The sequence below is a fragment of the Notothenia rossii genome (assembly GCF_949606895.1).
Source record: "Notothenia rossii genome assembly, chromosome: 4".
Lineage (NCBI taxonomy): Eukaryota > Metazoa > Chordata > Actinopteri > Perciformes > Nototheniidae > Notothenia > Notothenia rossii.
In genome coordinates, this window is record NC_136902.1 from 27,747,212 (window position 1) to 27,760,020 (window position 12,809).

At 39.5% G+C, this 12,809-nt stretch overlaps 1 protein-coding gene across 5 annotated transcripts in view; it reads left to right on the forward strand.

Annotated features, from left to right (window-relative positions):
- LOC307036703 (uncharacterized protein) overlaps window positions 1–12,809 on the forward strand; it is a 57,078-nt gene that overhangs the window by 31,477 nt on the left and 12,792 nt on the right. For 4 of the 5 annotated variants that reach the window (XM_079677240.1, XM_079677239.1, XM_079677243.1 and 1 more), the window contains exons 2-5: window positions 752–1,776; window positions 2,226–2,381; window positions 2,603–2,695; window positions 3,401–3,529. In XM_079677240.1, coding sequence (XP_079533366.1) covers window positions 2,250–2,381; window positions 2,603–2,695; window positions 3,401–3,529 — 354 coding nt within the window. In that variant the 5' untranslated portion in view covers window positions 752–1,776; window positions 2,226–2,249. Of the gene's footprint in view, window positions 1–751; window positions 1,777–2,225; window positions 2,382–2,602; window positions 2,696–3,400; window positions 3,530–3,992; window positions 4,930–12,809 lie in introns of those variants that run through there. The other variant, XM_079677242.1, reaches the window with a different exon arrangement.

The following is a 12,809-nucleotide window of genomic DNA, read 5'->3' on the forward strand; positions in this document are numbered from 1 at the left end:
GGATGGTACATTGAACATTATAGAGCCTATGATCTCAAAATGTCACCAGGCAAGGAAGTGGAACTTCTTGAGCCACAAGATGATTACCCACTGGCAGACTTCAAGATCCGAGGGATGCGTCTTGTCACATTGAAAAGATATGTCCATGTTTAAAGGGTGAGGAAGCGAAAAGTGATATTTCATTAGGTGGAAAAAGAAATAATTCATAGCTATTGTGTTCTCAAAACAGATTTATTTCATACCAGTGTTTTTTTTTGTTTTCAAAGGTTTTATTTATCATTTCACCAACAATCATAATTTGTGAAAACACTCAAACAGTGTGTGGGCTTTTTTTGAGTGGTCAGAGTTTTAATGCTTCACCTGCAGGACAACAATATATTTGTTTTTTTATGACTTCCTATACATATTTGTTATTGGTGCAAGACTAACTATCAACCCTTTGGAGTTTTCAAATGATAACATTTTTAACATAACTTTTTTGCACATACAAGTTGTCAACTGCAGATTTCATTTATTTAAAAGGAACCTAACATTGAGGGTAAGGGTGGGCATTATGTCATTTTTTAAATATTTGCTGATGGGGTCCAGTCAGCAAATGCCGCCATTGGAAAAGGGATTAACACGAAGTTGTAGTCCTTTTACTGAAAACTGATAACACATCTATAAGATGATACATTAACAGTGTGAATAATAATGAATTATGTTTAATGTGCCTTTTTTAAAACGTATTGGGCTTGTGTTGTCTTCTCAGACTGCCATGGCTGATTCGACGCCTGCAACTGAAAGTGATTTTGGGGGAGAACAACATTGAAAAACTGTCACTTCCAAATTGCATACCGAAATCATTGGATGACCTTCTCAGTAAGTTAAAGACTTTCTTTGGGTTAAAGGGCGACGTCAGACTGCAGTACATGGACCAAGACTTTGGCAACGACTTCTTCAATCTGAATTCCACCACTCAACTTCAGGATTTGGGAACAATCAAAGTGATCCACCAGCAAACAAATACACCTTTGAACATTGCCACTGATACCACATCATTGTCTTCACTTGAGAAGACAATGATGTGAAACTTCATGTTTCGTTGGCATCAGATGACACAATAATCCTCTCATTCCCCGAATCTGTGTCCTCTCGAGCCAAACAGTGGCCAGCGGACTTTCCGATTCCTCAATTTTCATATGACACGGAGCTGCAGCTAGTGAAAGGGAATTCTGAGTTTAATGGAAGCCACAAAATGTTGACTGTCAGCTCCCGAAGCAAGTCTGATAGTCTGAATAGACTTGCAGAAACAATTTCTGGATACAAGGCCTATCCAGATGATTCACATTTATGCACAGTAGCAGAGGCTCTTATCAAAAAGCATCCTTGTTTGAAAGAACCTGGCTCATTCAATGGCTGCAATGGATGGAAACAGCGCCTGAAATATAAGATGGGGAAACTACAGGACTCAGCTGAAATTGCAGGGGTGCCCAGAGCTGGTGGTAAATTCCCTGAAATCTAAAGCTGCTACAGATGCTTTCCCTGATAAAAAAGTCAAGAGGGCAAAGCGAGCTGAGTCTAAATTTTATCCATCCTTCCCCACTGGTGCCAATCTGGAAAGCCTGGAAAAAGAAAGAATAGAACTTCTGACAGACATCAGGATAAGGAACAATAATAGGGTCATCGCAGACAAAATGGCTCACACGTTCGCCTACGGACGACGAGGTGGTAAACCAAGAGCCAGGAATCAAGGACTTCAAAGACAGGTGGCCGGCACTGTTCCATCAAAAAGAGGTAATAATCTAGTCTGTATCCATTTTTTAGTAAGCTTTTATCCATTCATCATAATATGGTGTGGTAAAGATTATGTTTAACAGTGTTTACTGACAGAATTTACATTTTTAGTTTGTTATACTTTTTGCCAGTGTGGAGGCATGCTTAGTTTAGTTTTTTTTCTCGAACGTGTAAAACCAAAGAAAATACAAATGAAACAAAAGGTGATACAGTACTATACAAATGAATGCAATAACGAAACATTTAATTAATAATTGAATAATCTGTAGTGTCATTGTCTGGTATCAATAAACAACAAAGCTTTAGCTAATTACACGTCCGAAAAGGGGTCGGAAGAAGTTTACACTTGCTTCAAAGGTTCTTTTTTCAAATGTTAATTGCATACAGACTGAGTTCAATTGAATTTTTATGAATTTACTCACTGTCATTTTTGTATTATTCTTTCATAGATCAATGCAGAGTTCCAGAGGATAATGACAATTCCTCTTGAGGAGAAGTTGATGGCCCAGTTGGACATTCACTCAAGTCAGCTAATCACAGTCATCCGTGCCAAAGGAGGATCAAAACGTCAAAAGACTGCTGACATCATGGACATTTTTGACCAGGTAAATCTGCTTTGTCAAATGAGTCCTTGCCAGCTAAAATGGATACATTTTGTGTATCCTTTTATAGATGCATTGGGAGGGCAACCGTTGTTTTATGAAACTCTGTAACTAGGACTGTCCATTTGTTTCTAAATAAAGGGAATGATTTTAGCTGTAAGAGTAAGGAAATCTGTCAATAGACATTTTGAAAAATAAAATTAACTAAAATAATGTTTTCCTAGACTGAAGACATTCATCTTCGGAGGGAGTGTGTCCTGAGAGCCCTCATTATCTTCCTGGAAGAAGATCCAGATGAGCTGATCAAGGAATATCTAGTAAGTTTTAACTGCAATTTGCATGTCAGCAAAGCTTGTCAAAGGCACACGTGCTAATACATATTAGATTGATATTAATGCTGTAAAAGGGAAATTTCTCTACTAAAATAACACCTGTCGGGATTATATTCATAATCTTGGACATTTGACATCATGTAAATTTAAAGCACCTTTATGGTTTTCCAACTCCTCATAGCACTTTAACACCACGTTCACATTCACCCATTCATACACTGATGGACCATGCCACCTGCTCATCAGGAATAACTAAAGCATAGCATCGGAATTTGCGTTTTTAGTAATTTTCCCAATTATACCGCGAAACACAACATGTATATGTAAAAAGTAGTCCTAGCATGTTTTTTTTTTTTTTGAAATACTCATTGTTGAATTTTACACATTTTAACACAAAACACAGAACAATGCACAACAACCCACCCCCACCCCCACAGACAGCCACACAGCATGTCCACAATTTGACAACACTTGAATGATATTAATATTAATCCTTCTCAACATAATCGCAATAATACAGATGGATCAGATGAGATAAATGAATTAAATATTAGGTTCTGATCATGTGAGTCGTCAGAATAATCAGTGAGTAATCACAGAGTAGGACTCCGGCCAGTGATATTATTGTCCCATATTAAGTGCATATTAGTGCAAAGTGATGCCAGTGATGTTTGTTGTCATCTATTCTAGGACTCCAGAACAGATGATCTTCAGAAGGAGATGGAGGAGCTCACAATGGGTGTGTTTGTGATACGGAAGGAGGAGGAAGGACTGCAGGAGCCACCAGCAGACATCGGCATCATCATCGAGGGCGTGGAGGTGCTGAATGAACTGCCTTCAGTTACCTCAGCTTGTGCCCTCCTTCTGGGTTTGCTATATGCACTCAACATAGCATATCCAAAACCCCCTTCATTTCACTTTTGAAGTACTTCAGAAAATAATCATGCAGCTTGACCAACACAAGATGTCCGCCAAAGTGCAAAGTCTGTATGGCAGACTTCAAAGTTCAGAGTAACGACAAACAAAGTTTTCCTCCTCTGGGCCAAAACATGGCCTAGTGCTGTATTTTTTGGCGCACAATGGCGTCTTGACATCGGACATTGTACATGTAAAAGAAAATGTTGTGGGTGCGGTAAGTTTTTGTTTCACTATTTTAGTTTTGATTCCAAGAAACGGTTGAGTTGTGCATTGTTATTTGTGCTTGAGAAACATTCCACTTGAACTTTATATTTGAATGAACTTAGTAGTAATTATTGTCCTATATTGCTTTCCGATTTCACAGCTGCCTGGGCCTAGCAGCAAGAACCTCCATCTGTGCATGCACCCAGGTCAAGATCTACCGTGGCTCAAGGGCCTTCACCAGAGCCATCACCAACAAGGACCAGCATCACTACAGCGGCCTCCACCTCCATCTGTGCCTGCCACAAGATTAAGATACACCTCGGTACAAAGGCCTCCACCACAGCCATCACGATCAACCCAGCCAGCAAAGAAGTCTCTCCTAGCAGACGTACCTCCCACACAGCCGCCAGCATCAACCTGGGACAATCACACCTACCTCCCTCCGACACAGCCACCAGCAGCCCACGCACCATTACCCCCACCTACACAGCAGCCAGACCCGCTGTCATGGAAGACAGACCATTACACTGCTCCCCCTGTCTTTACATTTACAATGAATAGTTGGTTGATAAAGTTCTGATATTGTAAATATTGAGATTTTACAGTTTCTTATGTTAACATAAATAGTTGGTTGAATAAAAATGTTTAATGCTCAATTTGTATTTGTACACATCATCACATGAACCTTGGTATGGAATATGAATCAGTCCTGATGTAACTTTTCTGTGGTGAAAGTAGAGGGATGGAAATATTTTACTCTAAATTATAATTTACACATTTTCATTTTAACACATTAACAACACATTTATATAGGCCTATGGTGTAATTCATATATTTCACTACTTTGGTGAACCAAATCTGAAACACCAAAAAAAATGGATGACATGAGTACATCTGTGTTTGACAACAGTTTTGAAGTTTTTACAAAAATCGGATTTCTAAGCTTAGTATCTCATAAGGTGAGTGACTTTGCATTTCTAGCAAGACCAGAGACTACTGAACATTTTGACATGTAACACCATGCCATGTACATTTAAAAGTTGATTTAGTGAGACATCTAAAAAAATTGAAAATACCCTTCACTTCACACTCCAGAGGGTTAAGGAAAAGGGTAAGGCAATTGTATTTTTTATATACAGGACTGTCTCAGAAAATTAGAATATTGTGATAAAGTTCTTTATTTTCTGTAATGCAATTAAAAAAAAAAAAAATGTCATACATTCTGGATTCATTACAAATCAACTGAAATATTGCAAGCCTTTTATTATTTTAATATTGCTGATTATGGCATACAGCTTAAGAAAACTCAAAAATCCTATCTCAAAAAATTAGAATAGTTCCTCAGACCAAGTAAAAAAAAAAGATTTATAACAGCAAAACACAATCAAACATTTGAAAATGTCCATTAATGCACTCAGTACTTGGTTGGGAATCCTTTTGCACGGATTACTGCATCAATGCGGCGTGGCATGGAGGCAATCAGCCTGCGGCATTGCTGAGGTGTTATGGATGCCCAGGATGCTTCAATAGCGGCCTTTAGCTCATTAGCATTGTTGGGTCTGGTGTCTTTCAGCTTCTTCTTCACAATACCCCACATATTCTCTATGGGGTTCAGGTCAGGGGAATTTGCAGGCCAATCGAGGACAGTAATGCCATGGACAGTACACCAGTTACTGGTGGTTTTGGCACTGTGGGCAGGTGCCAGATCATGCTGGAAAATGAATTCCTCATCTCCATAGAGCTTTTCAGCAGACGGAAGCATGTAGTGCTCTAAAATCTCTTGGTACACAGCTGCATTTACTCTGGGCTTGATGAAACACAGTGGACCAACACCAGCAGCTGACATGGCTCCCCAAACCATCGCTGACTGTGGGAACTTCACACTGGATTTCAAGCAACTTGGATTTTGCTCCTCTCCAGCCTTTCTCCAGACTCTGGCGCCTTGACTTCCAAATGAAATACAAAACTTGCTTTCGTCTGAAAAGAGGACTTTGGACCACTGTGCAACTGTCCAGTGCTTCTTTTCCTTAGCCCAAGTCAGACGCCTCTTCCGTTGTCTTGAGTTCAGAAGTGGCTTGACCATGGGAATACGGCTATTGTAGCCCATTTCCCGGACACGTCTGTGAACAGTGACTTTTGATACCTGGACTCCAGCTTCAGTCCACTGTCTTTAAAGCTCCCCCAAATTCTGGAAGCGACTCTTCTTCACAATGCTGTTAAGGCTGCGGTCATCTCTCTTGGTTGTGCAGCGTTTCCTGCCACATTTCCCCCTTCCAACAGACTTTTTGTGGATGTGCTTTGAAACTGCACTCTGTGAACAGCTTGCTCTTTGAGAAATTTCTTTTTGTGTCTTACCCTCCTGATGGAGGGTGTCAATGACGGTCCTCTGGACAGCAGTCAGATCAGCAGTCTTCCCCATACTTGTGATTTAGTTTACTGAACCAAGCTGAGTGTTTTTCAAGGCTCAGGAAACCCTTGCAGGTGTTTCGAGTTAATTAGACGATTCAAGTGATTCGTTGAACACCCTACTAGTATACTTTTTCATGATATTCTAATATTTAGAGATAGGATATTTGAGTTTTCTTAAGCTGTATGCCATAATCAGCAATATTAAAATAATAAAAGGCTTGCAATATTTCAGTTGATTTGTAATGAATCCAGAATGTATGACATTTTTGTTTTTTTAATTGCATTACAGAAAATAAAGAACTTTATCACAATATTCTAATTTTCTGAGACAGTCCTGTATATATATTTTATATTGTTTGATTTATGGATTATATTCAAAGGAAAATTAATACTTGGTCCCCTTGGAACTTTTCTTCTACATCATAGTACATCTGTGTTTTCACGAAGTTTTTAAGTTTTCCAAAAATCTGATTTCTAAGCTAAGTATCTCATAAGACAGTGCTCTAAGGTGAGGAGTGACTTTGCATTTCTAGCAAGACCAGAGACTGAACATTTTGATATGCAACACCATGTTATAAGAAGTACATTTAAAAGGTGATTTAAGGAGACATAAATACCCTTCACTTCAGTAAGATAAGGTAAGGTAAGGCGATTTTATTTTAAAAGACAATGAAGGCAGGATATATTGATTGATATATTTATTATATTGAAAGGCAAATTAATACATAGTCCCATGCATCTGTAATAACGGTATGTTCGCCCGTTGTATGGAAATGTATGGAAAGCCAAAAGTGCCATAATACGGGGGTGAAAAAACGCGCGAACATACGGGGAGGTCCGTTTTTTCGCGTGAAAAAACGCGCGAAAAAACGGGGAGGTCCGTTTTTTCGCGCGAAAAAACGGGCCAATATACGTGCGAATGTTCGCGCGGTTTTTTATATGATAATGAGCCCCTCCTTCTGATTTCCTTAGCCAATAAGTTCAAAGTGTCTGTAACCAATCAGTGAAGGGTAAAGCCAGACCAAAGCAATCTGTAGATGAAAAGTTCCTGACATTTTTAGGCTTTGCTGTAAATTGTATATTATTCCAGATTCAGGGGACCAAGTATTAATTTTCCTTTGAATATAATCAATAAATCAAACAATATAAAATATATATATATATAAAAAATACAATTGCCTTACGCTTTTCCTTAACCCTCTGGAGTATAAGGATATTCTCTCGATATGTAGACGTCTCCTTAAATCACCTTTTAAATGTACTTCTTATAACATGGCACCATTATGTTACTTATCGAAATATTCAGGACACTCTGGTCTTGCTAGAGATGCAAGTCACTCACCTTCAGTGATGCAAATTAGTCGCTTTTCGGCGCCTCCCGCTTTTTTAACGCTGCTTTGGGTGACTTGTGCAATTCGTGGAGAACCGAAGAGTTTTCGTTTTGGGGGGGGGTGGGGGTCCGTCCGTTAGTCCGTCCGACTGACGGACAACTTCTCACTTCGAAAAAGAAGAAGAAATTTAGATCGCAAAATAATTAAACAAGCGAGTGCCTGTTTTTCCTGGCCAAGGACAGGTTCCTTGAACACAACACGAGCGTAACGTGTCTTCACATGGTTATGTCTCGTCTGAAAGGAGTGTAGACTAGACTTGAGTGCTTACGGAGAGCACCGGAACGCCGCTCCAGCTCTTCAAATATTGCAGTACCCATAAGGAGCCGTACACATGCCGCAGTGTTTGCGTGGCTGTGTCTTTAGTTGTAAGCACAGTGGCGATCTGTTGTTATTAGCATCTGGTTAGCTAGCTATGCTAACGAATTTAAAGAGCTTTTCTACAACCAGGTGGAAGAGAGCTCTCTCCTGAGAGGCTCAAATAACCTCAGCTCAGTGAGGTTAAGGCACACCTTGATATGATCATTATAATTATTAATGAGACATTAGAGACTAAATGAAAAACAGGTATAAAATACTATATGACAGTAACAAAAAAGTTGTTAAAAATAACAAGAATAGAGTTTAAAAGGGGAGTGATTTGTAAAATATCCAAAAAGAAAAATCTGCTTACAGTTCTGTTTCAAATGGGTGTTGAAAGATGTACCCATAGATCTCCTCACGTTGTTCTCAAAGTGCACCAGATTGATGCTTTTAACTTCAATATTTAAAAAGAAATCTTCCCGGGGGAGCATGCCCCCGGACCCCCCTCGAGAAGGTTAGGTCCCCCCCCACTTAAATCATGTTCACATGGATACTAAGTACATTTGCACACATCTTGTGTTCATATCTTTCTGTTTTGGTGGTCATGCCACACCGTGCACATGCATGCGCGAGTCATGGTAAGATATCTGGATTAAGAGGTTGCGTTTTCTTTGCACAGCATGAAAGAAAGGCCAAATGAATTGTCTGTGATTTTAGTTTTTTTAAGCAGAGGTTGAGTTCAATAATTTGTAGGGACCTCGGAGGATGTTGTAAAAATTGAAAGGAAAAAGGTTCCCCACCCCTGCTGTAAATAATAATAAAAACCCTTGATTTATAACTTAACATCTCTGTCTCCTATTGATCTGAGTATATTATAAAGAATAGCCAGTTAATTGAAGCATTATAGCACAGGCCTTTGTCAGATGGTATATTATGCTTTTTCTTTCTGCTTCGAATAGTTCTCTCTTTTTTCACCATGCCTGTGTTTGCATCACTGCACCTTAGAGCACTGTCTTATGAGATACTTAGCTGAAAATGAGAAATCCGATTTTTGGAAAACCTAAAAACTCTTGTGAAAACACATTTACTCATCTCGTCTATTTTTTGGGGCGTTTTAGATTTGGTTTACAAAAGTAGTGAAATAATTATATGAATTACACTATAGGCCTATATAGATGAAATGAAATGTTATTCATGTGTAAAATAGTTCCAACCCTCTGCTTTCACCACAGAAAAGTTACATCAGGACTGATTCATGACTTCATATTCCATACCAAGGTTCATGTGATGTGTACAAATACAAATTGAGCATTAGAACTTTTTTTTTCAACCAACAATTTATGTTAACATAAGAAACTGTAAAATCTCAATATTTACAATATCAGAACTTTTTCAACCAACTTTTCATTATAAATGTAAAGACAGGGGGAGCAGTGTCATGGTCTTTGTCTGTCTTCCAGGAGAGGGGGTCTGGCTGCTGTGTATGTGATGGTGCATGGGCTGCTGGTGGCTGTGTCGGAGAGAGGTAGGTGTGATTGTCCCAGGTTGATGCTGGTGGCCGTGTGGGAGGTACGTCTATAGGCAAGACTTCTTTGCTGGCTGGGTTGATCGTGATGGCTGTGATGGAGGTACTTTGGACCGAGGTGTATCTTAATCTTGTGGCAGATGGAGATGGAGGCCACTGTATTGATGATGGTCCTCTGGTCCTTGGTGGTGATGGCTCTGGTGAAGGCCCTTGAGCCACGGTAGATCTTGACCTGGGGGCAGGGACAAATGGAGGTTCTTGTTGCTGCTAGGCCCAGGCAGCTGTGAAATCTGAAAAAATATATAATAGGACAATAATTACTACTAAGTTTGTTAAAATAAACTTCAAGTGGAATGTTTCTCAAGCACAAATAACAATGCACAACTAAAAATAAAATTCTTTCTCTCTCTGGAGGAGGAGGAGGAGGAGGAGGAGGAGGAGGAGGAGGAGCGTGTGAGAGATAGAAAGAGAGACGTTGTTAGTATTTGGTGCTAGCTCGGAGCTAACGGAGATTAGAAGCTGTTTCAACAATAAGGAGAGGGAGAGCTCTCTCCTGTGGGACTGAGAGAGATAAGGTCAGCTCAGGGAGGTAAAGGACTATTAGATTGTAATCTTTAGTCTACGTTATTTCAGTGGGTCTCAAACGGTTTGGTCATCTTTGTAAACAAATATTTCCATCTATGTAATATTAATTGTATATAAAATGAGTTAATAAATCATTCCACTGTGTGCAATAGGTCAGTACAAAATAAAAAACACAGTTTGAAAGGGGAGTGATTAGTAAAATATGCATAAATAAAAAGAAAGAAGGCAGACTAGGTAAGATAAAGATAGGAGAGAGGAGTTGATCAAATATGTGTTATTGCTTGTGAGCATATTCTAATGGATTTTTGATGATTGAAATATATACTAGTAGCCCCCCTGGAGGACGTGAGGTCATCACAAATAAAACAGGTATACATGGATAGGATACTAGATAAGTGTGCACACTCATTATATACACACTACACATTTTTCTTGGATTTGTTAACACTATAATCCCTAATATATTTGTAGAAAGGCAGGAAATGGAATTAAATTGAGAAAATGTTTCATTGCAGAGGACCCCCTGTTTTGTGTCCCCCCCCCACTTCTCAAACCAAAGTTACACCCTTACACCCACACAATGCAAGTACACTATTACTGTAATATTTTTATTTTAAAATTGTGCTGACTCCTTACAGCAAAGTCTACATTTCTGTCTGCTTTACCAAAGCACCACCTGGTAAATACACTCCCTTCCTGTCTACATACGTTTGTGTTGATGATAGTGAAAACTGGGTAATGATCACTTCCTATGGGTACAGTCACTTTTACATTCCATTCACACGATTTAACTAAACTATCCGTCACAAGTGTGAGGTCCAAACATGATTGTGTCCCCCTATTCACGTCTATTCTTGTTTTTTGTCCATCATTAAGGCAAAACAGTGATCTTTCCTCTAACATTTGTTCTACAACATCCCCATTACTGTCTGTTTGAATGCTTCCCCATAGGCTGTTGTGAGCATTAAAATCACCACACCACACTTCCCTTCTATGACTCGATTTTTACACGGGTTATAGAAATGTACAAGCTTTATGCTTCCTTCTTTCATTGGGCTGCACATTTCTACTATGACACATTCCTTGTCTTCAGGGGATGGAAATATGCTATTGGGTAGTACATGTGTTTATAGGTCCTGCCCTCTGGCCATACACACCAGGGATTTTGGGCCCCATGAAAATATATCACATTGGGCCCCACCACCAGGCCCAGGCCACGCCAACCAAGCACAATTGCTTTAACCACACCTCCAGAACCCAATCGACTCATTTATGCTTTAAATAACTACGTGTACAGGCTTGCATCTATCTTGTAGTCCAAAACTAACTGCACAATATTTACTGACACTGAGCTGTGAAAATATAACATTTATGGGGGGACAGGGCTGCTGAGCCTAGAGATGGATCTGTTTGTCCTGGCACCAGGAGGAGGAACAACTGATTCAGCATGATAGCTGTCTAACAGAAGTTAAATCCATTTCTCACTTATTCTGACAATCTACTTAACCCAAAATAAAAGAACCCAATAAAAAGAGTTGTTAAATAATAGAGAAGTCACGTTGTAATATGAAGTCACGTTGTAATAACAATAACTAATCTAACTAACTAACTAACCTCTCTCGTTCAGATTGATATTGTCGGGTGTTCTTTTTCTGCTTGGCCAAAGGCCATTGTGTCAAGTGTCCCATTTGGGTTGCTGTATGTGGTTGTCCATCTCGCACATGCGCAGTACAGATCGGGCAGGGGGGCAGATCGGTTAGTGACAGAGGTAACCGCCATAACCAGCAGACTTCATCCGCTTCTATCCAGCCTTTGACACTTGGAAAACGAGCACATGTGATACTGGTAAGGATAAACTAATGTTAATATATATATATATGGTATGAATTTATATACAGGACTGTCTCAGAAAATTAGAATATTGTGATAAAGTTCTTTATTTTCTGTAATGCAATTAAAAAAACAAAAATGTCATACATTCTGGATTCATTACAAATCAACTGAAATATTGCAAGCCTTTTATTATTTTAATATTGCTGATTATGGCATACAGCTTAAGAAAACTCAAATATCCTATCTCTAAATATTAGAATATCATGAAAAAGTATACTAGTAGGGTGTTCAACGAATCACTTGAATCGTCTAATTAACTCGAAACACCTGCAAGGGTTTCCTGAGCCTTGAAAAACACTCAGCTTGGTTCAGTAAACTAAATCACAAGTATGGGGAAGACTGCTGATCTGACTGCTGTCCAGAGGACCGTCATTGACACCCTCCATCAGGAGGGTAAGACACAAAAAGAAATTTCTCAAAGAGCAAGCTGTTCACAGAGTGCAGTTTCAAAGCACATCCACAAAAAGTCTGTTGGAAGGGGGAAATGTGGCAGGAAACGCTGCACAACCAAGAGAGATGACCGCAGCCTTAACAGCATTGTGAAGAAGAGTCGCTTCCAGAATTTGGGGGAGCTTCAAAGACAGTGGACTGAAGCTGGAGTCCAGGTATCAAAAGTCACTGTTCACAGACGTGTCCGGGAAATGGGCTACAATAGCCGTATTCCCATGGTCAAGCCACTTCTGAACTCAAGACAACGGAAGAGGCGTCTGACTTGGGCTAAGGAAAAGAAGCACTGGACAGTTGCACAGTGGTCCAAAGTCCTCTTTTCAGACGAAAGCAAGTTTTGTATTTCATTTGGAAGTCAAGGCGCCAGAGTCTGGAGAAAGGCTGGAGAGGAGCAAAATCCAAGTTGTTTGAAATCCAGTGTGAAGTT